The 27,370-nt window shown below is 47.9% G+C and overlaps 1 protein-coding gene across 1 annotated transcript; it reads right to left on the reverse strand.

Annotated features, from left to right (window-relative positions):
* On the reverse strand, positions 1 to 25,430 carry LOC139397414 (protein Mis18-alpha-like). Its single transcript, XM_071144141.1, has 5 exons — positions 25,164 to 25,430; positions 12,527 to 12,596; positions 4,171 to 4,293; positions 3,591 to 3,693; positions 1 to 1,682 (listed from the first exon to the last, which is right to left on the reverse strand). Exons 1-5 carry the CDS (start codon positions 25,399 to 25,401, stop codon positions 1,605 to 1,607), a joined length of 612 nt encoding a protein of 203 aa, XP_071000242.1. The 5' UTR covers positions 25,402 to 25,430; the 3' UTR covers positions 1 to 1,604.
* Between the last annotated feature and the right edge of the window lie 1,940 nt (positions 25,431 to 27,370).

Consider the following 27,370-nt stretch of genomic DNA (forward strand, 5'->3'; position numbering starts at 1 on the left):
TCATGTTTTATATAACTTTATTTATATAAATCACTTTGAACAACAAAGAACTGATAAAAGTGAAAAATAATAGCTTGAATGATGTCTGAATTGAAGGCCTGGTTTCCCCCAGACACAAGCCTAGTCCAGTAGGGGATATAAAGGCCTGGTTCCCCCAGACACAAGCCTAGTCCAGTAGGGGATATAAAGGCCTGGTTTCCCCCAGACACAAGCCTAGTCCAGTAGGGGATATAAAGGCCTGGTTCCCCACAGACACAAGCCTAGTCCAGTAGGGGATATAAAGGCCTGGTTTCCCCCAGACACAAGCCTAGTCCAGTAGGGGAAACTACAAAGCAGGATCAAGGAGTTAGCCAGCTATTTATGATGGAATTAGGTTCAACATTTTGGGGCAGTTTTTCAAACAGACTAAACAGAAAATGCTTTTAATTCCAGGACTAGGTTAAATCTGTGTCCTGGAAACTGCCACGTTGAATACAATTCCATCATAGACAAAGAGAATGGAAGCATATCTTTAAGACAACAGGACATGTTTCTATTTATGAATGGTTTGTTTAGAGTCACCTGATCTATGAGAACACTTAACAGTATCCAAACTATGAGTTCTAACACACAGAGAACAGTTAACAGTATCCAAACTATGAGTTCTAACACACAGAGAACAGTTAACAGTATCCAAACTATGAGTTCTAACACACAGAGAACACTTAACAGTATCCAAACTATGAGTTCTAACACACAGAGAACAGTTAACAGTATCCAAACTATGAGTTCTAACACACAGAGAACACTTAACAGTATCCAAACTATGAGTTCTAACACACAGAGAACAGTATCCAAACTATGAGTTCTAACACACAGAGAGCAGTTAACAGTATCCAAACTATGAGTTCTAACACACAGAGAACAGTTAACAGTATCCAAACTATGAGTTCTAACACACAGAGAGCAGTTAACAGTATCCAAACTATGAGTTCTAACACACAGAACAGTCTCAACTTGACATAAACCACAAACCGCTTGGAGGGAACAATGGCTTCATCACAAATGGCACCCTATTTCAATAATTAACCCAATAGGGCTCTGGTCTAAAGTAGTGCACTATGTAGGGAATAGGGTTCTATAGGGCTCTGGTCTAAAGTAGTGCACTATGTAGGGAATAGGGTTCCATAGGGCTCTGGTCAATAGTAGTGCACTATGTAGGGAACAGGGTTCCATAGGGCTCTGGTCAATAGTAGTGCACTATATAGGGAATAGGGTTCCATAGGGCTCTGGTCAATAGTAGTGCACTATATAGGGAATAGGGTGCCATAGGGCTCTGGTCTAAAGTAGTGCACTATATAGGGAATAGGGCGCCATTTATTGTGCTTGAGGTGTTTAAACCTTGTGGAACAAACAGGTTGTGGCTGTTTGTTCCCCATCAGAACTAACAAAGGGGGGGGTAGAGGGTGAAGCGCCGGGGGGGGGGGGGGGGGGGGGGGGGGCAAAGTGGGATTTAGGTAGAAATGGGGAGGGAGGGTTGAGTTACTTAGTACTGTGTGTATGTGAGACCTCACAGGGCCCCCCCCCCATGACGTAGTGTGGTCCATCACTGTCAAGATGCATCATCACATCTGACTTTTACTCTGCTGGTCACCCTCCAGCACCAACAACCTCTGCCCCATAGACAGAGTCACCGCCTTAATCTAGAGAGGGGAGGGAGATGAGAGAAGGAAGGGAGGAGGGGGAAGAAAGGAAGGAGGGAGGGACAGAGGAGAGGGAGGAGAGACAGATGGGGATAGAGAACGGAGGGAGAGAGGGAGGGAAGGAGAGGATGAGAAGTCATTAAATTTACAAGGTGGAAAACCCAAACATGGTCTCTGCCTCTCAGACAGAATACATTAAGAAACAAGTGTCTGAGTAAAGGAAACCCAAACATGGTCTCTCTGCCTCTCAGACAGAATACATTAAGAAACAAGTGTCTGAGCATGTCACAGTTCAGCTGGCGTCGAGTCTAACGACTTTGTTCGCATTAAAACACCTTGGCTTGAAAAAGCGGCAATAGTAGTTTGTCCATTTTTGAGTCGGCGTAGTCGGTATACACTTCTTCAAAATAGAATTAATCAAAGATCCTGTACCTCGAGAAAATCGGCCATTAATTGACATTTTTGCTGAAGAGATCTTAGGCGACACAATTTGACATCGAACTAAGACGACTGGTGAAGTATTTTTCTATGAAAGAGTTAGCCCAGAGTCCGTAGCCCCGCCCAGAGTCCGTAGCCCCAGCCAGAGTCCGTGGCCCCGGCCAGAGTCCGTAGCCCCGCCCCGAGTCCGTAGCCCCAGCCAGAGTCCGTAGCCCCGGCCAGAGTCCGTAGCCCCGGCCAGAGTCCGTAGCCCCGGCCAGAGTCCGTAGCCCCGGCCAGAGTCCGTAGCCCCGCCCCGAGTCCGTAGCCCCAGCCAGAGTCCGTAGCCCCGGCCAGAGTCCGTAGCCCCGGCCAGAGTCCGTAGCCCCGGCCAGAGTCCGTAGCCCCGGCCAGAGTCCGTAGCCCCGGCCAGAGTCCGTAGCCCCGGCCAGAGTCCAAAACGTCATCATAATATATGCACAAACGCTGCCGAACTGTTTCAGCTGGGAGGCACCTTAAGTCAGACCCCCCCCCCCCCCCCCCACACACACACACACAAATAAATGGAGAAGGACATTCTATTGTTCCTGCTGGTGCAGTGTCGAGGAGTGTCTGAATGCCGTTCCTGAGCAACACCACCATCTAGTGTGTGTTTCTCTCCAAGACAAACACAGGTACTAAGCAGACAAAGAACAAGCCTGAGTACCAGTGTGCCACCAGTGTGCCCTCATGCCTCGTGTCTACGATTGGCTTGTCAATAACCTCGTCTCCAGCCTATAAGCCTGGGATCTCCACAGTGACCATAGAATTCTATAGGACTGACATACTGAGTAAAGTACTTGTCATTTCATTTTTTGGCGAATCACACGACTGCAAGGCATGGGGACTGCGAGGCACGGGGACTGCGAGGCACGGGGACGGTTAGGAGGAAGTTGCTGTGGGAGATGATTGGTTCGTAGATTAAGGCCAATGTCCCGGGTCTCTCTCTATTGGCTAACGAAGACCCAGTTTGGCATGTCTCTCCACCAGACCAGATGTCCACCGGACAACATGTCCTCATCAATGGGCACAACTCTGAATTTTTACTTCAATATAAATGTATGGCATGAAATTACTTTAGTAAAGAGGGGTAGTTTAATGTGGGTGGGTAGTGAGGGAGGCGTGGTTTGATGTGGGTGGGTAGTGAGGGAGGCGTGGTTTGATGTGGGTGGGTAGTGAGGGAGGCGTGGTTTGATGTGGGTGGGTAGTGAGGGAGGCGTGGTTTGATGTGGGTGGGTAGTGAGGGAGGCGTGGTTTGATGTGGGTGGGTAGTGAGGGAGGCGTGGTTTAATGTGGGTGGGTAGTGAGGGAGGCGTGGTTTGATGTGGGTGTGTCTTAACCAATCCACTCCCACGAGATCATTGCAAGTAATACCTTCTTCAAATACACATGACAGAGCCCTGATCAACAGTAGTGAACTAATGGGAAGCATCACAGTTCAAAGAGGGTTACCTCATCCAGTTGTCGCTCTACAGCCTGTCTGTACTCCAGAGTGACCGGCTGCTGCTTGGGGCTCACTGCTGCCACCTGCTGACTGGAAGACCCCAGGACATAGCTGCACGGACCACAGAATGATTTTACATCAATACAAATTACTTTTAAATTATTTTTTTTAAAGCCAACAGAATAGACAAACTATTGTCTCGTAAATGCATCTAAAATATTATAGCGGGGCTGTTACTACTGGCAACATGATTTATCATCTTGAGTGTCAGAGATGCTGTGTGATGGTGTCCCGGTGTGAGAGAGACCACACTAAGAGATACATATTTCCACACAGATCTACAAAGAATATGCACAATAAAAATAAAAATAATAAACATTGATAAACTCCCATTTCTGTTAGGTGAAATACCAAATCACAGCAGCCAGATTTGCGGACCGTTGCCATGAAAACAGGACAACCAGTGCTGCATAAACAGTGTGAAAATCACCAATATTTAACAGCCAATGTTTACTACAACTATATCAGTCACTGGTTTAAGTCCTGCTCAGACTCCCCCCCCCCCCCCCACATCGCTACATGGCTCACCTCTCTATGGCAGACACATTGAGGCAGAACAGAGACCTGATGTGGTCCAGTTTCCTGGGTGTAGAGATGTAGACGATGCCAAGCAGAGAGCTGCAGCCACGACAGGTCAGATGGACTTTCAGGCTGTAACAGGGGGAATATCACGCGACAGGTCAGGGGGGGGGGAATATCACGCGACAGGTCAGGGGGGGGGGGGAATATCACGCGACAGGTCAGGGGGGGGGGGAATATCACGCGACAGGTCAGGGGGAATATCACACGGCAGGTCAGGGGGGGGATATCACGCGACAGGTCGGGGGGGGGGAATATCACGCGACAGGTCAGGGGGGGGGAAATATCACACGGCAGGTCAGGGGGTATATCACGCAACAGGTCAGGGGGGGGGGGAATATCACACAGCAGGTCAGGGGGGGGAATATCACACGACAGGTCAGGGGGAGGAATATCACACGACAGGTCAGGGGGAGGAATATCACACGACAGGTCAGGGGGGGGGGAATATCACACGACAGGTCAGGGGGGGGAATATCACACGACAGGTCAGGGGGGGGAATATCACACGACAGGTCAGGGGGAATATCACACGACAGGTCAGGGGGGGGATATCACGCGACAGGTCAGGGGGGGGGGAATATCACACGGCAGGTCAGGGGGTATATCACGCAACAGGTCAGGGGGGGGGGAATATCACACAGCAGGTCAGGGGGAATATCACACGGCAGGTCAGGGGGGGGAATATCACACGACAGGTCAGGGGGAGGAATATCACACGACAGGTCAGGGGGGGGGAATATCACACGACAGGTCAGGGGGGGGAATATCACACGACAGGTCAGGGGGGGGAATATCACACGACAGGTCAGGGGGAATATCACACGACAGGTCAGGGGGGGGGAATATCACACGGCAGGTCAGGGGGGGGAATATCACACGACAGGTCAGGGGGGGGAATATCACACGACAGGTCAGGGGGGGGAATATCACACGACAGGTCAGGGGGGAGGAATATCACACGACAGGTCAGGGGGGGGAATATCACACAGCAGGTCAGGGGGGGGGGGGGGGGGGGAATCACACGGCAAGTCAGGGGGGGAATATCACACAGCAGGTCAGGGGGAATATCACACGACAGGTCAGGGGGGAGGAATATCACACGACAGGTCAGGGGGGGGAATATCACACGACAGGTCAGGGGGGGGAATATCACACGACAGGTCAGGGGGGGGATATCACGCGACAGGTCAGGGGGGGGGAATATCACACGGCAGGTCAGGGGGTATATCACGCAACAGGTCAGGGGGGGGGAATATCACACAGCAGGTCAGGGGGAATATCACACGGCAGGTCAGGGGGGGAATATCACACGACAGGTCAGGGGGAGGAATATCACACGACAGGTCAGGGGGGGGGAATATCACACGACAGGTCAGGGGGGGGAATATCACACGACAGGTCAGGGGGGGGAATATCACACGACAGGTCAGGGGGAATATCACACGACAGGTCAGGGGGGGGGAATATCACACGGCAGGTCAGGGGGGGGAATATCACACGACAGGTCAGGGGGGGGAATATCACACGACAGGTCAGGGGGGAGGAATATCACACGACAGGTCAGGGGGGGGAATATCACACAGCAGGTCAGGGGGGGGGGGGGGGGGGAATCACACGGCAAGTCAGGGGGGGAATATCACACAGCAGGTCAGGGGGAATATCACACGACAGGTCAGGGGGGAGGAATATCACACGACAGGTCAGGGGGGGGAATATCACACGACAGGTCAGGGGGGGGAATATCACACGACAGGTCAGGGGGGGGAATATCACACGACAGGTCAGGGGGGGGAATATCACACGACAGGTCAGGGGGGGGAATATCACACGACAGGTCAGGGGGAATATCACACGGCAGGTCAGGGGGGGGGGGGGGGGGAATCACACGGCAAGTCAGGGGGGGAATATCACACGGCAGGTCAGGGGGGGGGGAAATCACACGGCTGGTCAGGGGGGGGGAATATCACACGGCAGGTCAAGGGGGGGAATATCACACGACAGGTCAGGGGGGGAATATCACACGACAGGTCAGGGGGGAATATCACACGACAGGTCAGGGGGGGAATATCACACGGCAGGTCAGGGGGGGAATATCACACGACAGGTCAGGGGGGAATATCACACGACAGGTCAGGGGGGGAATATCACACGACAGGTCAGGGGGGAATATCACACGACAGGTCAGGGGGGAATATCACACGACAGGTCAGGGGGGGAATATCACACGACAGGTCAGGGGGGAATATCACACGACAGGTCAGGGGGAATATCACACGGCAGGTCAGGGGGGGGGGGGGGGGGAAATCACACGGCAAGTCAGGGGGGGAATATCACACGACAGATCAGGGGGGGAATATCACACGGCAGGTCAGGGGGGAATATCACACGGCAGGTCAGGGGGGGAATATCACACGACAGATCAGGGGGGGAATATCACACGGCAGGTCAGGGGGGGAATATCACACGGCAGGTCAGGGGGGGAATATCACACAGCAGGTCAGGGGGAATATCACACGACAGGTCAGGGGGGGAATATCACACGACAGATCAGGGGGGGAATATCACACGGCAGGTCAGGGGGGGAATATCACACGGCAGGTCAGGGGGGGAATATCACACGGCAGGTCAGGGGGAATATCACACGGCAGGTCAGGGGGGGGGGGGGGGGGGAATCACACGGCAAGTCAGGGGGGGAATATCACACGGCAGGTCAGGGGGGGGGAAATCACACGGCTGGTCAGGGGGGGGGAATATCACACGGCAGGTCAAGGGGGGGAATATCACACGACAGGTCAGGGGGGGAATATCACACGACAGGTCAGGGGGGAATATCACACGACAGGTCAGGGGGGGAATATCACACGGCAGGTCAGGGGGGGAATATCACACGACAGGTCAGGGGGGAATATCACACGACAGGTCAGGGGGGGAATATCACACGACAGGTCAGGGGGGAATATCACACGACAGGTCAGGGGGGAATATCACACGACAGGTCAGGGGGGGAATATCACACGACAGGTCAGGGGGGAATATCACACGACAGGTCAGGGGGGAATATCACACGACAGGTCAGGGGGAATATCACACGGCAGGTCAGGGGGGGGGGGGGAAATCACACGGCAAGTCAGGGGGGGAATATCACACGACAGATCAGGGGGGGAATATCACACGGCAGGTCAGGGGGGGAATATCACACGGCAGGTCAGGGGGGGAATATCACACGACAGATCAGGGGGGGAATATCACACGGCAGGTCAGGGGGGGAATATCACACGGCAGGTCAGGGGGGGAATATCACACAGCAGGTCAGGGGGAATATCACACGACAGGTCAGGGGGGGAATATCACACGACAGATCAGGGGGGGAATATCACACGGCAGGTCAGGGGGGGAATATCACACGGCAGGTCAGGGGGGGAATATCACACGGCAGGTCAAGGGGGGGGGGGGAATATCACACGGCAGGTCAGGGGGAATATCAGACGGCAGGTCAGGGGGAATATCAGACGGCAGGTCAGGGGGAATATCAGACGGCAGGTCAGGGGGAATATCAGACTGTAACAGGGGAATGACAGAATGGTCAGTAGGTCGGGGTAGGGCTGTGGCGTCACAAATTTTGTCAGCCGGTGATTTTCAAGCATTGTCTCTCGGGAAATTGACGGTGAATAAACACATTTATCATCTCCTCTTCCACACAGCCCACAAGCCACTGATGCAGACCTGAACATCGACATTTTAAAAAGTATAATAAATCCATGTTCACAATAAATCCATTTTTTATTTTAGACAGGTCTAAAGAAACATGATATGTAGAAAATGTATCTGGCTGACAAGTAAGAATTGGTAAGAATTCCGTGGCATCGTTTTATAGTGTGAAGAATACAATTGAACAGAAATGTGTTGAGCGCTTAACTTCTCTAGGGTAGGGAATTGAGGGCATTGAGAATTTTGGATGAAAAGCGTGCCCAAATTAAACTGCCTGATACTCAAGGCCCAGAAGATAGGATATATTTTTTTAACCTTTATTTAACGAGGCAAGTGGAACAGTGGGTTAACTGCCTGTTCAGGGGCAGAACGACAGATTTTTACCTTGTCAGCTCGGGGATTTGAACTTGCAAGCTTTTGATTACTAGTCCAACGCTCTAACCACTAGGCTACCCTGCCTCCCCATAGGATATGCATATAATTAGTAGATTTGGATAGAAAACACTGAAGTTTGTTTGAATGATGTCTGAGTATAACAGACCTCATATGGCAGGCAAAAGCCTGAGAAAAAAAATCCAACCAGGAAGTGGGAAATCTGAGGTTGTTAGTTTTTCAACTCTTTTCCTATCGAATACAGTGTGTCTATGGCGTCATATTGCACTTCCTAAGGCTTCCACTAGATGTCAACAGTCTTTAGAACCTTGTTTGATGCTTCTACTGTGAAGGAGGGGCGAATGAAAGGGGAATGAGTCAGAGGACTGCCAGAAAGCCACAAGCTCGTGACGCACGTTCACGTGAGTTAGCTTGCGTTCCATTGCAATTCTAAAGACAAAAGGAATTCTCCGGTTGGAACATTATTGAAGATTTATGATAAAAACATCCAAAAGATTGATTCTATACATCGTTTGACATGTTTCTACGGACAGTAACGGAACTTTTGACTGTCTGCACCTAGTCATGAATGTGGATTACTGGGCTAAACGCCGAACAAAAAGAAGATATTTGAACATAAATGATGAATTTTATCGAACAAATCAAACATTTATTGTGGAACTGGGATTCCTGGGAGTGCATTCTGATGAAGATCAAAGGTAAGTTAATATTTATAATGCCATTTCTGACTTCTGTTGACTACACAACATGGCGGATATCTTGTTGGCTGTTTTGGTCTCTGAGCTCGGAAAAGGCATGGTGTGCTTTTTCCGTAAAGTTTTTTTGAAATCTGACACAGAGCATTAAGAAGAAGTGTATCTATAATTCCATGCATAACAGTTGTATCTTTTAGCAATGTTTATTATGAGTATTTCTGTAAATTGATGAGGCTCTCTGCAAAATCACCGGATGTTTTTGGAACTAGTGAACATAACGCGCTAATGTATACTCAGATTTTTGGATATAAATATGAACTTTACAGAACAAAACATACATGTATTGTGTAACATGAAGTCCTATGAGTGTTATCTGATGAAGATCAAAGGTTAGTGATTAATTTTCTCTATTTCTGCTTTTTGTGACTCCTCTCTTTGCCTGGAAAAATGGCTGTGTTTTTCTGTGACTTGGCTCTGACCTAACAATCGTTTGGTGTGCTTTCGCAGTAAAGCCTTTTTGAAATCGGACACTGTGGTTGGATTAACGAGAAGTTTATCTTTAAAATGGTGTAAAATACTTGTATGTTTGAGGAATTTTAATTATGGGATTTCTGTTGTTTTGAATGTCAGGAAGTCCAGGATCCAGTTGCAGAGGGCGGGGTGGGTCTCGAGCTTAATGACGAGTTTGGAGGGCACGATGGTGTTAAATGCTGACCTGTAGTCGATGAACAGCATTCTCACATAGGTATTCCTCTTGTCCAGATGGGTTAGGGCAGTGTGGTTGCGATTGCGTCGTCTGTGGACCTATTGGGGCGGTAAGCAAATTGGAGTGGGTCTAGGGTGTCAGGTAGGGTGGAGGTGATATGGTCCTTGACTAGTCTCTCAAAGCACTTCATGATGACGGAAGTGAGTGCTACGGGGCAGTATTCGTTTAGCTCAGTTACCTTAGCTTTCTTGGGAACAGGAACAATGGTGGCCCTCTTGAAGCATGTGGGAACAGCAGACTGGGATAAGGATTGATTGAATATGTCCGTAAACACACCAGCCAGCTGGTCTGCGCATGCTCTGAGGACGTGGCTGGGGATGCCGTCTGGGCCGGCAGCCTTGCGAGGGTTGACACGTTTAAAAGTTTTACTCACATCGGCTGCAGTGAAGGAGAGCCCGCATGTTTTGGTTGCGGGCCGTGTCAGTGGCAGTGTATTGTCCTCAAAGCAAGCAAAGAAGTTGTTTAGTCTGTCTGGGAGCAAGACATCCTGGTCCGCAACGGGGCTGGTTTTCTTTTTGTAATCCGTGATTGACTGTCGACCCTGGCACATACCTCGTGTCTAAGCCGTTGAATTGCGACTACTTTGTCTCTATACTGACGCTTAGCTTGTTTGATTGCCTTGCGGATGGAATAGCTACACTGTTTGTATTCGGTCATGTTTCCGGTCACCTTGCCCTGGTTAAAAGCAGTGGTTTGCGCTTTCAGTTTTGCGCGAATGCTGCCATCAACCCACGGTTTCTGGTTTGGGAATGTTTTAATAGTTGCTGTGGGTACGACATCGCCGATGCACTTGCTAATAAACTCGCTCACCGAATCAGCGTATTCATCAATGTTGTTGTTTGACGCAATGCCGAACACATCCCAATCCACATGATCGAAGCAATCTTGAAGCGCGGAATTAGATTGGTCGGAGCAGCGTTGAACAGACCTGGGCGCGGGAGCTTCCTGTTTTAGTCGTAGTCAGCTTTTCCAAAAGGAGGGCGGGGGAGGGCCTTATATGCGTCGCAGAAGTTAGAATAACAATGATCCAGGGTTTTACCAGCCCTGGTAGCACATTCGATATGCTGATAGAATTTAGGGAGTCTTGTTTTCAGATTATCACCCGCGGGTCCGGGTTCCACTATTCTAACCACCGCGGGACCGGGTTCCACCATTCTAACCACCGCGGGACCAGGTTCCACCCTTCTAACCACCGCGGGACCGGGTTCCACCATTCTAACCACCGCGGGACCAGGTTCCACCCTTCTAACCACCGCGGGACCGGGTTCCACCATTCTAACCCTATAGGACCGGGTTCCACCATTCTAACCCTATGGGACCGGGTTCCACCATTCTAACCCTATAGGACCGGGTTCCACCATTCTAACTAGAGGTCGACCGATTATGATTTTTCAACGCCGATACCGATTATTGGAGGACCAAAAAAGCCAATACCGATCTGACGATTTTTAAAATGCATTTGTAATAATGACAATTAACAACAATACTGAACGAACACTTAATATAATACATCAATAAAAATCTATTTAGCCTCAAATAAATAATGAAACATGTTCAATTTGGTTTAAATAATGCTAAAACAAAGTGTTGGAGAAGAAAGTAAAAGTGCAATATGTGCCATGTAAGAAAGCTAACGTTTCAGTTCCTTGCTCAGAACATGAGAACATATGAAAGCTGGTGGTTCCTTTTAACAGGAATCTTCAATATTCCCAGGTAGGAAGTTTTAGGTTGTAGTTATTATAGGACTATTTCCCTCTATACCATTTGTATTTCATTAACCTTTGACTATTGGATGTTCATATATACATATACACACTTTAGTATTGTGTAACAATATAGCTTCCGTCCCTCTCCACGCTCCTTCTTGGGCTCGAACCAGGAACACATCGACAACAGCCACCCTCGAAGCAGCGTTACCCATGCAGAGCAAGGGGAACAACCACTCCTAGTCTCAGAGGGAGTGACGTTTGAAACGCTATTAGCGCGCACCCCGCTAACAGCTAGCTATTTCACATCGGTTACACCAACCTCATCACGGGAGTTGATAGGCTTGAAGTCATAAACAGCGCAATGCTTGACGCACAATGAAGAGCTGCTGGCAAAACGCACGAAAGTGCTGTTTGAATGAATGCTTACGAGCCTGCTTCTGCCTACCACCGCTCAATCAGATTATATGCAACGCAGGACACGCTAGATAAACTAGTAATATCATCAACCATGTGTAGTTAATAACTAGTGATTATGATTGATTGTTTTTTACAAGATAAGTTTAATGCTAGATAGCAACTTACCTAGGCTTACTGCATTCGCGTAACAGGCAGTCAGTCTCCTTGTGGAGTGCAACGAGAGGCAGGTGGTTATAGCGTTGGACTAGTTAACTGTAAGGTTGCAAGATTGGATCCCCGAGCTGACAATCTGTCGTTCTGCCCGTGAACGAGGCAGTTAACCCACTGTTCCTAGGCCGTCATTGAAAATAAGAATGTGTTCTTAACTGACTTGCCGAGCTTCTTTTTTTTTTTTACGGCCAAATCGGTGTCCAAAAATACAGATTTCCGATTGTTATGAAAACTTGAAAATCGGCCATTCCGATTAATCGGTCGACCTCTAATTCTAACCCTATAGTCCATCACAATGTGACACAGTTAGTACTTTACGAAGGTAAACAGTGAGGAATTTGACAGAGGTTATTAGCAGCTAGCTAGACAAACAAACATACGCTAACAGACATTCGCTCGCTTACCAGCCTAGATCCTTCTTACAGGTACCGGAGAAGTGAGTTTCTTTGCCAACCAAAACATTGTCACTGACACCTGCAATATAAAAAGAGGGAATTGTTCAGTCTCTTTGGGAAATTGGGAGAACAATATCTAATTAGGAAATCAATCTGTCTTGTCCTTAGACATAAGCCTGATCAAAGATGTGTTTGTGGTCTTGCCAATTCCATCATGTACCCCTCGCTGTGGCACATGGAACCGGGTGGCACATGGAACAGGGTGGCACATGGAACCGGGTGGCACATGGAACAGGGTGGCACATGGAACCGGGTGGCACATGGAACAGGGTATCACTGTAAAATCTTTTCTATAAATGATTCAAACTGAAATCCCAAAAGGGAGTCGAACTTTGCGTGCGAGATTAGTGTCAATTCACATACGCTGAGTAGGGCAGGCGTCACCAAGTAGATTAACTAACCCCCTGAGTAGGGCAGGGGTCACCAACTAGATTAACTAACCCCCTGAGTAGGGCAGGGGTCACCAACTAGATTAACTAACCCCCTGAGTAGGGCAGGCGTCACCAAGTAGATTAACTAACCCCCTGAGTAGGACAGGGGTCACCAAGTAGATTAACTAACCCCCTGAGTAGGGCAGGCGTCACCAAGTAGACTAACTAACCCCCCCCCCGAGAAGGACAGGGGTCACCAACTAGATTAACTAACCCCCTGAGTAGAGCAGGCGTCACCAACTAGATTAACTAACCCCCTGAGTAGGGCAGGCGTCACCAAGTAGATTAACTAACCCCCCCCCCCCCCCCCCCCGAGAAGGACAGGGGTCACCAAGTAGATTAACTAACCCCCTGAGTAGGACAGGGGTCACCAAGTAGATTAACTAACCCCCTGAGTAGGGCAGTCATCACCAAGTAGATTAACTAACCCCGAGTAGGACAGGCGTCACCAAGTAGATTAACTAACCCACTGAGTAGGGCAGGCGTCACCAAGTAGATTAACTAACCCCCTGAGTAGGGCAGTCATCACCAAGTAGATTAACTAACCCCGAGTAGGACAGGGGTCACCAAGTAGATTAACTAACCCCCTGAGTAGGGCAGGCATCACCAAGTAGATTAACTAACCCCCTGAGTAGGACAGGGGTCACCAAGTAGATTAACTAACCCCCTGAGTAGGACAGGGGTCACCAAGTAGATTAACTAACCCCCTGAGTAGGACAGGGGTCACCAAGTAGATTAACTAACCCCCTGAGTAGGGCAGTCATCACCAAGTAGATTAACTAACCCCGAGTAGGACAGGGGTCACCAAGTAGATTAACTAACCCCCTGAGTAGGGCAGGCATCACCAAGTAGATTAACTAACCCCCTGAGTAGGACAGGCGTCACCAAGTAGATTAACTAACCCACTGAGTAGGGCAGGCGTCACCAAGTAGATTAACTAACCCCCTGAGTAGGACAGGCGTCACCAAGTAGATTAACTAACCCACTGAGTAGGGCAGGCGTCACCAAGTAGATTAACTAACCCCCCCCCCCCCCCCCCGAGAAGGACAGGGGTCACCAACTAGATTAACTAACCCACTGAGTAGGACAGGGGTCACCAAGTAGATTAACTAACCCCCTGAGTAGGACAGGCGTCACCAAGTAGATTAACTAACCCACTGAGTAGGGCAGGCGTCACCAAGTAGATTAACTAACCCCCTGAGTAGGGCAGGCGTCACCAAGTAGATTAACTAACCCCCTGAGTAGGACAGGGGTCACCAAGTAGATTAACTAACCCCCTGAGTAGGGCAGGCATCACCAAGTAGATTAACTAACCCCCTGAGTAGGGCAGGCGTCACCAAGTAGATTAACTAACCCACTGAGTAGGGCAGGCGTCACCAAGTAGATTAACTAACCCCCCCCCCCCCCCCTGAGTAGGACAGGGGTCACCAAGTAGATTAACTAACCCCCCCCCCCCCCCCCCCGAGAAGGACAGGGGTCACCAACTAGATTAACTAACCCCCTGAGTAGGGCAGGCGTCACCAAGTAGATTAACTAACCCACTGAGTAGGACAGGGGTCACCAAGTAGATTAACTAACCCCCTGAGTAGGGCAGGCGTCACCAACTAGATTAACTAACCCACTGAGTAGGGCAGGGGTCACCAACTAGATTAACTAACCCCCTGAGTAGGGCAGGCATCACCAAGTAGATTAACTAACCCCCTGAGTAGGGCAGGCGTCACCAAGTAGATTAACTAACCCCCTGAGTAGGGCAGGTATCACCAACTAGATTAACTAACCCCCTGAGTAGGGCAGGCGTCACCAAGTAGATTAACTAACCCCCTGAGTAGGACAGGGGTCACCAAGTAGATTAACTAACCCCCTGAGTAGGACAGGGGTCACCAAGTAGATTAACTAACCCACTGAGTAGGACAGGCGTCACCAACTAGATTAACTAACCCCCTGAGTAGGACAGGGGTCACCAAGTAGATTAACTAACCCACTGAGTAGGACAGGCGTCACCAACTAGATTAACTAACCCACTGAGTAGGGCAGGCGTCACCAAGTAGATTAACTAACCCACTGAGTAGGGCAGGCGTCACCAACTAGATTAAATAACCCCCTGAGTAGGGCAGGCGTCACCAAGTAGATTAACTAACCCACTGAGTAGGGCAGGCGTCACCAAGTAGATTAACTAACCCCCCCCCCCCCCCCCCCGAGAAGGACAGGGGTCACCAACTAGATTAACTAACCCACTGAGTAGGACAGGGGTCACCAAGTAGATTAACTAACCCCCTGAGTAGGACAGGCGTCACCAAGTAGATTAACTAACCCACTGAGTAGGGCAGGCGTCACCAAGTAGATTAACTAACCCCCTGAGTAGGGCAGGCGTCACCAAGTAGATTAACTAACCCCCTGAGTAGGACAGGGGTCACCAAGTAGATTAACTAACCCCCTGAGTAGGGCAGGCATCACCAAGTAGATTAACTAACCCCCTGAGTAGGGCAGGCGTCACCAAGTAGATTAACTAACCCACTGAGTAGGACAGGGGTCACCAAGTAGATTAACTAACCCCCCCCCCCCCCCGAGAAGGACAGGGGTCACCAACTAGATTAACTAACCCCCTGAGTAGGGCAGGCGTCACCAAGTAGATTAACTAACCCCCTGAGTAGGGCAGGCGTCACCAAGTAGATTAACTAACCCACTGAGTAGGACAGGGGTCACCAAGTAGATTAACTAACCCCCTGAGTAGGGCAGGCGTCACCAACTAGATTAACTAACCCACTGAGTAGGGCAGGGGTCACCAACTAGATTAACTAACCCCCTGAGTAGGGCAGGCATCACCAAGTAGATTAACTAACCCCCTGAGTAGGGCAGGCGTCACCAAGTAGATTAACTAACCCCCTGAGTAGGGCAGGCATCACCAACTAGATTAACTAACCCCCTGAGTAGGGCAGGCGTCACCAAGTAGATGAACTAACCCCCTGAGTAGGACAGGGGTCACCAAGTAGATTAACTAACCCCCTGAGTAGGACAGGGGTCACCAAGTAGATTAACTAACCCACTGAGTAGGACAGGCGTCACCAACTAGATTAACTAACCCACTGAGTAGGACAGGCGTCACCAAGTAGATTAACTAACCCCCTGAGTAGGGCAGGCATCACCAACTAGATTAACTAACCCCCTGAGTAGGGCAGGCGTCACCAAGTAGATGAACTAACCCCCTGAGTAGGACAGGGGTCACCAAGTAGATTAACTAACCCCCTGAGTAGGACAGGGGTCACCAAGTAGATTAACTAACCCACTGAGTAGGACAGGCGTCACCAACTAGATTAACTAACCCACTGAGTAGGACAGGCGTCACCAACTAGATTAACTAACCCACTGAGTAGGGCAGGCGTCACCAAGTAGATTAACTAACCCACTGAGTAGGGCAGGCGTCACCAACTAGATTAACTAACCCCCTGAGTAGGGCAGGCGTCACCAAGTAGATTAACTAACCCACTGAGTAGGGCAGGCGTCACCAAGTAGATTAACTAACCCCCCCCCCCCGAGAAGGACAGGGGTCACCAACTAGATTAACTAACCCACTGAGTAGGACAGGGGTCACCAAGTAGATTAACTAACCCCCTGAGTAGGACAGGGGTCACCAAGTAGATTAACTAACCCCCCCCCCCCCCCCCCCCGAGAAGGACAGGGGTCACCAACTAGATTAACTAACCCCCTGAGTAGGGCAGGCGTCACCAAGTAGATTAACTAACCCCCTGAGTAGGGCAGGTGTCACCAAGTAGATTAACTAACCCACTGAGTAGGACAGGGGTCACCAAGTAGATTAACTAACCCCCTGAGTAGGGCAGGCGTCACCAACTAGATTAACTAACCCACTGAGTAGGGCAGGGGTCACCAACTAGATTAACTAACCCCCTGAGTAGGGCAGGCATCACCAAGTAGATTAACTAACCCCCTGAGTAGGGCAGGCGTCACCAAGTAGATTAACTAACCCCCTGAGTAGGGCAGGCATCACCAACTAGATTAACTAACCCCCTGAGTAGGGCAGGCGTCACCAAGTAGATTAACTAACCCCCTGAGTAGGACAGGGGTCACCAAGTAGATTAACTAACCCCCTGAGTAGGACAGGGGTCACCAAGTAGATTAACTAACCCACTGAGTAGGACAGGCGTCACCAACTAGATTAACTAACCCACTGAGTAGGGCAGGCGTCACCAAGTAGATTAACTAACCCACTGAGTAGGGCAGGCGTCACCAACTAGATTAACTAACCCCCTGAGTAGGGCAGGGGTCACCAACTAGATTAACTAACCCCCTGAGTAGGGCAGGCATCACCAAGTAGATTAACTAACCCCCTGAGTAGGGCAGGCGTCACCAAGTAGATTAACTAACCCCCTGAGTAGGGCAGGCATCACCAACTAGATTAACTAACCCCCTGAGTAGGGCAGGGGTCACCAAGTAGATTAACTAACCCCCTGAGTAGGACAGGGGTCACCAAGTAGATTAACTAACCCACTGAGTAGGGCAGGCGTCACCAAGTAGATTAACTAACCCACTGAGTAGGACAGGCGTCACCAACTAGATTAACTAACCCACTGAGTAGGGCAGGCGTCACCAAGTAGATTAACTAACCCACTGAGTAGGGCAGGCGTCACCAACTAGATTAACTAACCCCCTGAGTAGGGCAGGGGTCACCAACTAGATTAACTAACCCCCTGAGTAGGGCAGGCATCACCAAGTAGATTAACTAACCCCCTGAGTAGGGCAGGCGTCACCAAGTAGATTAACTAACCCCCTGAGTAGGGCAGGCATCACCAAGTAGATTAACTAACCCACTGAGTAGGACAGGGGTCACCAAGTAGATTAACTAACCCCCTGAGTAGGACAGGCATCACCAACTAGATTAACTAACCCACTGAGTAGGGCAGGGGTCACCAACTAGATTAACTAACCCACTGAGTAGGACAGGGGTCACCAAGTAGATTAACTAACCCCCCCCCCCCCCCCCCGAGAAGGACAGGGGTCACCAACTAGATTAACTAACCCACTGAGTAGGACAGGGGTCACCAAGTAGATTAACTAACCCCCTGAGTAGGACAGGCGTCACCAAGTAGATTAACTAACCCACTGAGTAGGGCAGGCGTCACCAAGTAGATTAACTAACCCCCTGAGTAGGGCAGGCGTCACCAAGTAGATTAACTAACCCCCTGAGTAGGACAGGGGTCACCAAGTAGATTAACTAACCCCCTGAGTAGGGCAGGCGTCACCAAGTAGATTAACTAACCCACTGAGTAGGGCAGGCGTCACCAAGTAGATTAACTAACCCCCTGAGTAGGACAGGGGTCACCAAGTAGATTAACTAACCCCCTGAGTAGGACAGGGGTCACCAAGTAGATTAACTAACCCACTGAGTAGGACAGGCGTCACCAACTAGATTAACTAACCCACTGAGTAGGGCAGGCGTCACCAAGTAGATTAACTAACCCACTGAGTAGGGCAGGCGTCACCAAGTAGATTAACTAACCCCCTGAGTAGGGCAGGTGTCACCAAGTAGATTAACTAACCCACTGAGTAGGACAGGGGTCACCAAGTAGATTAACTAACCCCCTGAGTAGGGCAGGCGTCACCAACTAGATTAACTAACCCACTGAGTAGGGCAGGGGTCACCAACTAGATTAACTAACCCCCTGAGTAGGGCAGGCATCACCAAGTAGATTAACTAACCCCCTGAGTAGGGCAGGCGTCACCAAGTAGATTAACTAACCCCCTGAGTAGGGCAGGCATCACCAACTAGATTAACTAACCCCCTGAGTAGGGCAGGCGTCACCAAGTAGATTAACTAACCCCCTGAGTAGGACAGGGGTCACCAAGTAGATTAACTAACCCCCTGAGTAGGACAGGGGTCACCAAGTAGATTAACTAACCCACTGAGTAGGACAGGCGTCACCAACTAGATTAACTAACCCACTGAGTAGGGCAGGCGTCACCAAGTAGATTAACTAACCCACTGAGTAGGGCAGGCGTCACCAACTAGATTAACTAACCCCCTGAGTAGGGCAGGGGTCACCAACTAGATTAACTAACCCCCTGAGTAGGGCAGGCATCACCAAGTAGATTAACTAACCCCCTGAGTAGGGCAGGCGTCACCAAGTAGATTAACTAACCCCCTGAGTAGGGCAGGGGTCACCAAGTAGATTAACTAACCCCCTGAGTAGGACAGGGGTCACCAAGTAGATTAACTAACCCACTGAGTAGGGCAGGCGTCACCAAGTAGATTAACTAACCCACTGAGTAGGACAGGCGTCACCAACTAGATTAACTAACCCACTGAGTAGGGCAGGCGTCACCAAGTAGATTAACTAACCCACTGAGTAGGGCAGGCGTCACCAACTAGATTAACTAACCCCCTGAGTAGGGCAGGGGTCACCAACTAGATTAACTAACCCCCTGAGTAGGGCAGGCATCACCAAGTAGATTAACTAACCCCCTGAGTAGGGCAGGCGTCACCAAGTAGATTAACTAACCCCCTGAGTAGGGCAGGCATCACCAAGTAGATTAACTAACCCACTGAGTAGGACAGGGGTCACCAAGTAGATTAACTAACCCCCTGAGTAGGACAGGCATCACCAACTAGATTAACTAACCCACTGAGTAGGGCAGGGGTCACCAACTAGATTAACTAACCCACTGAGTAGGACAGGGGTCACCAAGTAGATTAACTAACCCCCCCCCCCCCCCCCCCCCGAGAAGGACAGGGGTCACCAAGTAGATTAACTAACCCCCCCCCCCCCCCCGAGAAGGACAGGGGTCACCAACTAGATTAACTAACCCACTGAGTAGGACAGGGGTCACCAAGTAGATTAACTAACCCCCTGAGTAGGACAGGCGTCACCAAGTAGATTAACTAACCCACTGAGTAGGGCAGGCGTCACCAAGTAGATTAACTAACCCCCTGAGTAGGGCAGGCGTCACCAAGTAGATTAACTAACCCCCTGAGTAGGACAGGGGTCACCAAGTAGATTAACTAACCCCCTGAGTAGGGCAGGCGTCACCAAGTAGATTAACTAACCCACTGAGTAGGGCAGGCGTCACCAAGTAGATTAACTAACCCCCCCCCCCCCCCCCCTGAGTAGGACAGGGGTCACCAAGTAGATTAACTAACCCCCCCCCCCCCCCCGAGAAGGACAGGGGTCACCAACTAGATTAACTAACCCCCTGAGTAGGGCAGGCGTCACCAAGTAGATTAACTAACCCCCTGAGTAGGGCAGGCGTCACCAAGTAGATTAACTAACCCACTGAGTAGGGCAGGGGTCACCAAGTAGATTAACTAACCCCCTGAGTAGGGCAGGCATCACCAAGTAGATTAACTAACCCCCTGAGTAGGGCAGGCGTCACCAAGTAGATTAACTAACCCCCTGAGTAGGACAGGGGTCACCAAGTAGATTAACTAACCCCCTGAGTAGGACAGGGGTCACCAAGTAGATTAACTAACCCACTGAGTAGGACAGGCGTCACCAACTAGATTAACTAACCCACTGAGTAGGGCAGGCGTCACCAAGTAGATTAACTAACCCACTGAGTAGGGCAGGCGTCACCAACTAGATTAACTAACCCCCTGAGTAGGGCAGGGGTCACCAACTAGATTAACTAACCCCCTGAGTAGGGCAGGCATCACCAAGTAGATTAACTAACCCCCTGAGTAGGGCAGGCGTCACCAAGTAGATTAACTAACCCCCTGAGTAGGGCAGGCATCACCAACTAGATTAACTAACCCCCTGAGTAGGGCAGGGGTCACCAAGTAGATTAACTAACCCCCTGAGTAGGACAGGGGTCACCAAGTAGATTAACTAACCCACTGAGTAGGGCAGACGTCACCAAGTAGATTAACTAACCCCCTGAGTAGGACAGGGGTCACCAAGTAGATTAACTAACCCACTGAGTAGGGCAGGCGTCACCAAGTAGATTAACTAACCCCCTGAGTAGGGCAGGCATCACCAACTAGATTAACTAACCCACTGAGTAGGGCAGGGGTCACCAACTAGATTAACTAACCCACTGAGTAGGACAGGGGTCACCAAGTAGATTAACTAACCCCCTGAGTAGGGCAGGCATCACCAACTAGATTAACTAACCCCCCCCCCCCCCCCCCGAGTAGGACAGGGGTCACCAACTAGATTAACTAACCCCCTGCATTAGCTCACAAGTCAATTTATTACGTGTATTGATCATTCAGAGCTAATAAGGATAATGTCACAGTAGTTTCAGAGACCTGCAATAGAACTAAGACAGTAATATGTGTGTGAAGTCTACATAGTAGTGTACTGTGGGTGTTACTGAGCAGGCTGATACCTATGGATTTTACCCATGAAATGGGTTAAGGCTGTACGGTTCATAAACACGGCCTTCGGAAAGGACTCAGACCTCTCGACTTTTTCCACATTTTGTTTTAGGTTAAAGCCTTGTACCAAAATGTGAATAAATAGGTTTCTCTTCAATCTACACACAATACCCAATAATGACAAAGCAAAAACAGGTTTAGAATTGTGTTAATTTATTAAAATATCACATGTACATAAGTATTGACACCGACTACGTGAAGTCTTCTTGGGTACGACGCTACAAGCTTGGCACACCTTTATTTGGGGAGTTTCTCCCGTTCTTCTCTGCAGATCCTCTCAAGCTCTGTCAGGTTGGATGGGGAGCATCGCTGCACAGCTATTTTCTGTTCTCTCCAGAGATGTTAGATCAGGTTCAAGTCCGGGCTCTTGCTGGGCCACTCAAGGACATTCAGAGACTTGTCCTGAAGCCACTCCTGTGTTGTCTTGGCTGTGTGCTTAGGGTCGATGTCTTGTTGGAAGTTGAACCTTCACCCCAGTCTGAGGTCCTGAGCACTCTGGAGCAGGTTTTCATCAACGCTATCTCTGTACTTTGCTCCGTTCATCGTTGTCTCCATCCCGACTAGTCTCCCAGTCCCTGTCGCTGAAAAACATCCCCACAGCATGATGCTGCCACCACCATGCTTCACCGTAAGGATGGAACCAGGTTTTTGCTCTGACATGTACTGTCAACTTGTGGCGAAATCTGCACAGACTTCACCGTGCACTGCCACTTTAAGAGCGCATGAGCAGTAAGGAAGGAGAAAATAAAGAGAGCTCGTTCAGCTCTTTGGGGAGGAGCTCTTTGGGGAGGAGCTCTTTGGGGAGGAGCTCTTTGGGGAGGAGCTCTTTGGGGAGGAGCTCTTTGGGGAGGAGCTCTTAGGGGAGGAGCTCTTAGGGGAGGGGCTCTTAGGGGAGGGGCTCTTTGGGGAGGAGCTCTTAGGGGAGGGGCTCTTTGGGGAGGGGCTCTTTGGGGAGGGGCTCTTTGGGGAGGGGCTCTTTGGGGAGGAGCTCTTTGGGGAGGGGCTCTTTGGGGAGGAGCTCTTTGGGGAGGGGCTCTTTGGGGAGGGGCTCTTTGGGGAGGGGCTCTTTGGTGGCGCGACAGTTTGATTGTGTGTGCTGTGCTGCAGTAGTTTTGTTTGGTTTCAGCGTGTGTAGTTTATAGAGTGTTTAACTCAATCCTCGGTGTAATTGCTCTAGGTCGTGGTTGTTTTCGTTTGGGACCACGCCCGTTATGGATCGCATGGATTAGTAGCAACATTGTTGCGAAGCTTTAACATACAAACCATCGGACAGTCAGACAGTACACCTGCACGCCTGAAGACCACAGCTAAGATCTCTCTTGTTCTCGTTCTCTTTTTCTCTTCCCTCTATCGTTCCAGTGCTTTACCCTGAAACAGACTCTCTATTTTTCCAATGCACTTCCCATTGAAGTGCATTAGAGCTGGACTATTATTGCCCTGCCTGAAGTATTTGGACATTTTAGTTAAAAGGGAGGTTGCTTGCCAATTGTGTATTGTTATGTGAACTGTATTGAGGTGTACTAATGACATGTGGCCGAGAAGACCGGACATTTTTAAGGCCTTTGTTGTGTCGATGAACACCCCCCACATTCATACCCTCTGCACTCATCTACTAGAAAATAATACAGATTATTGCAAATCCTATGTTGATGACTGGGTTCGTTCTTGTATGAAGTTGCTGTTGAATTGCTCTGCCATTATTAGTATTAGTATTATTGTATGAGGTATTCTTGTTTGGGTTACCCCGGTGCTGTGATGTGGGTTTTATATGGTGTGTATTCTCTTTTCTCTCCACTGGCTATCTGGTAAACAGGCTACACTCTAGGCAGTCTCTTCTGCTGATGTGTGTGGGTCTGGTAGTGGTTCTCTCTATTCTACTCTTTTCCTTTCGGCATGGTTAATACCTGCCTGGCGCCCGAACAAAAGCTTTCTTTACCCCTCTCTAATAAATACCGCTACAAACTGTGGGACCTTATATAGACAGGTGTGTGCCTTTCCAAATCATGTCCAATCAATTGAATTTACCACAGGTGGACTCCAAGTTATAGAAACATCAAGGATGATCAATGGAAACAGGATGCACCTGAGCTCAATTTAGAGTATATAAATAAGGTATCTGTTGTTTATTTGTAATACATTTGCAAACATTTCCAAAAACTTGTTTTCGCTTTGTCCTTATGGGGTAGTGTGTGTAGATTGCAGAGTATTTTTTAAATTTAAATCTATTTTAAATTAAGGCTGTAAAGTAACAAAATGTGGAATAAAGTGAAGGGGTCTGAATACTTTCAAAAGGCACGAAGTACGCCCTCGATGCAAATACAGTCCAATACATCCACTGTGGGATTAACAGTTTGGTTTGTTGTCAAATGAATTATAGTCATTTTAAATTATGCAACATTGCAACCTTGTTTAGCCGTACTTAGTCCAAATATGGCATAATTCCACTAGTTCATTTGGTACTCCCTGTACATAGCTCCATTCTAGTGTATTCTATGTTAATATTTCTCTAACGTTGCATCCTTGGGATGGGCTCGTAAGCAAGCATTTGATGCTTAAATCCACACCCGTGGCATTCTGCACATGTGACAAATCAAAGTGGAGGAGGGACTTTTATTTTGAAGGAAACAGCAAATTCCACTGTTGTGGCTACTTTCATATGGGTAGGGACCGATGACGTCGGACAACCCGGGCTGCATTCAGCAGGAGGAAGGACAAATTTGACACGGTCAGTCAATCCTGAAAATGTAAACAACTTTGAAAAGATCCTACAAGTGCAGTCACAAAAAACCATCAAGCTCTATGATGAAACAGTCTCTCGTGAGGACCGCCACAGGAAAGGAAAACCCAGAGTTACCTCTGCTGCAGAGGATCAGTTCATTAGAGTTACCAGCCCCAGAAATTGCAACCCAAATAAATGCTTCACAGGGTTCAAGTAACAGACACATCTCAACATCGGACAATGTTCCTCCTGCGGCAGCAGCGAATGAGGATTCTTAATAAATAAATTTGTACCTGGAAGTTAGACAGCCCTTCTGAACGCAGCCCGGCTCGTCCGACATCATTTCTTCGGGGTCCAAAAACGTATTATGTAGAACAAACAAACCGCTCTGATTCTAACGAATCATGTTATTTCTAATCTGCAAAGTCATTTTTCTTTATGGAGACCAGAACAAATGCACATAAAAGTGTGAGTTACAGATGTGTCATTGAAAGCAAGTCTAAGAAGCGGTAGATCTGTTCTGCACTATTTCTATGCTTCCCGCGATTAGCTTCCGTTTTTAGCATCTTTTACTTTTTGGTTTTGTACACCCGTTTCAAAACAGCTGAAAATACATTATTTTGGACGAAGGAAAATATATTTCACAGTAGTTAAGAAGGTACAAATGATTCTCCTCTACACACTATTCTTGTTCGTTTTGTCACAGAAATGAAATTAGGCCAACTTCTATAAATTGTAGTAACCAGGAAATGTCGGACGGAGCGATGTCTGCATTTTGCATCTTTAATTAACTCTGCATTGTTGGGAAAGGACTCCCACTGTAAAGTTAAATACTTCACCGTCAAGTCTACATCTGTTGTATTCGGCGCAGATGACAAATACAATTTGAACCTCGTTTCGCCATCTGGGAAAGCCGGGCGCTGCAGCGGGGGACTTCAATGCCATTGTTCAGTGTCAAAACAGACACGACAATGAGTATTGCATGGTATGCTGACACAACCAAGGCTATCACACTAACCAAATCTACAATGTAGTCCGCTATCCACTTACGTTTCAGCAGTATTTGATTTTTTTCGTCCTCACTCCCAGCCCAAGACAGCGAGTCACCGACAGGCAACTTGCAACTCCCGCAGAAAAAGACGACCGGTGGGTCGCTATCATCGTCTTCTACGAACTTCCCTTGTTTAGAGTTGTCCTTAATGATGGTTGAGTCAGCATAAACTCCATCGTTGACGGTGACTTCATATGTCACGTTTGAATCTTTGCAAAGTGCTCTTCTCCCCGACATGTTTCTTTTTTTCGAACTTGGGCGGGTTCGGCGACAGACAGTCGCAGACAATACAGGAAATACGTCATAAAAAAGAAAAGCGGAAGTTTCATGTCATCATTTTTTTATAAAAAAAAATATATATTATTATTTATTTGTTTTAATTATACATTTTTTTATTATGAACACAACAAATACAAAACCCCTCAGAAATATACAAACAAGAGTACATAAACATAACAGACGGGTATTACATATCGAGATTCATTTTCAATTTGTCAAATACTTTTATGGTGCATTTGCTTTTTAGTTTTTACATTTAGTGAAGAATTTAAATATTATTTTCAAATCAAGCTTAAATAATGTGAAAAGGGGTTTGTTCTCTGCCCACTTCATTTTATGGACAAAGAATCTTCCAGGAAAAATAAACAAATGAACAATGAAAGTTCAATCAGGGTCCATATCATTTGGTTCAAAATAAAACATAATATCAGTCTTTCAAAGTAACATTAATAGTCGTTTCTTTTAAAATATAATCTTCTAACTCCAAAATCTTCTGACATAAGAGCAGTCCCTAAATAAATGGTGAAGAGTCTCTGGGTCACAATCACAACACATTTGTTATCAACAGCTAATTAGAATGTGTGTATGATAAAGGTCTTTACAGGGTAGATTCTATTAATGAGTTTGATACTTCTTTCACCTTATTAGATATACAATATTTACCAGACAACAACGAAACGTTGTTCCAGTTACCTTGTCCTAGGGCTGCATTCCAGTACATTTTAGCAGTGGGAATAGTAACATATTGACATAGTTTCCTTATATACATGTTATTACATTTATAGTTTAAAATGTCAATTCCTTCTAATTGTATTTAGGCTACAAAATCCTCAACAGTTGCACAGGAGTATTGTTATATTCTCCTAAGAGAAGAACAGCACCTAATATTCGGAGATAAACCTGATACACGTGAGAAGGCATGATCTTTCAATAAAATGGTGGTGTCGTCAGCCAATTGTGAACATTTTATCTCTTTGTCTTGTATCTGAATACCCCTAAAACTATCCTTATTTATATGAAGTGCCATAACTTGTGTGACCAATAAAAATAAGAAAGGAGAAATAATACAAATAAAACTATCCTTATTTTTTTTATTTCATTCTACTGATGACCTTCCCTTTAAATGCATCTCTTAAAACTGCTACACCTGCAGAGTGGGGAGTCTTACTACTGATGACCTTCCCTTTAAATGCATCTCTTAAAACTGCTACACCTGCAGAGTGGGGAGTCTTACTACTGATGACCTTCCCTTTAAATGCACCTCTTAAAACTGCTACACCTGCAGAGTGGTTGTTGCCATATGATAACCAGATATCGTTACCCCATTGATTTTTCCAAAAAGATAGATCGGAAGGACAAGCATGAGTCTCTTGTAGAAAGTAAAAGTCTGCATTATAGGAAAATAGCCTTACGTTTGAGTAAATTACGAATACCCCCGACATTGATTGAACAATGAGATAAAGGCATAAACTTCAACCAACAACCTTGTTATGCGAATATAAGCTTTTCCTAAGGACATGTAACTCAAAAGGATTTCCATCCCATTATTATCCTCTCCAACAAAAAATAAATAAAATATTGGTCATAAAGTTACCAAAGTATTGTTACTCCCACAAGGGGGAGACATTGTGTAGACTTTACAATAAGCAGTTATTCACCCATAGTTAGTGTTGAGTTTACCAGTTCTCAGGTCAGCCTTTTCTCATTATTCACCCATAGTTAGTGTTGAGTTTACCAGTTCTCAGGTCAGCCTTTTCTCATTATTCACCCATAGTTAGTGTTGAGTTTACCAGTTCTCAGGTCAGCCTTTTCTCATTCAAGTGTTTGTGTACATTTTATAATACCTGGACCTGGTAATCAGTTTTTTTGGCCTGATAGTTCTGTCCGAGATAGACTCCGCCTCTCACTCAAATGTTCTGATTTGGCC

Source organism: Oncorhynchus clarkii, unplaced genomic scaffold, assembly GCF_045791955.1.
Source record: "Oncorhynchus clarkii lewisi isolate Uvic-CL-2024 unplaced genomic scaffold, UVic_Ocla_1.0 unplaced_contig_6698_pilon_pilon, whole genome shotgun sequence".
Lineage (NCBI taxonomy): Eukaryota > Metazoa > Chordata > Actinopteri > Salmoniformes > Salmonidae > Oncorhynchus > Oncorhynchus clarkii.

Bases quoted from the DNA above. Each gene is read 5' to 3' on its own strand.
- LOC139397414 (XM_071144141.1), bottom strand. From the start codon at position 25,401: ATGTCGGGGAGAAGAGCACTTTGCAAAGATTCAAACGTGACATATGAA. The intron at 4,294-12,526 runs GTAAGCGAGCGA...CCCCTGTTACAG, and splicing joins TGTAAGAAGGATCTAGGCTG to CCTGAAAGTCCATCTGACCT. The intron at 3,694-4,170 runs GTGAGCCATGTA...TGGTCCGTGCAG, and splicing joins AATGTGTCTGCCATAGAGAG to CTATGTCCTGGGGTCTTCCA.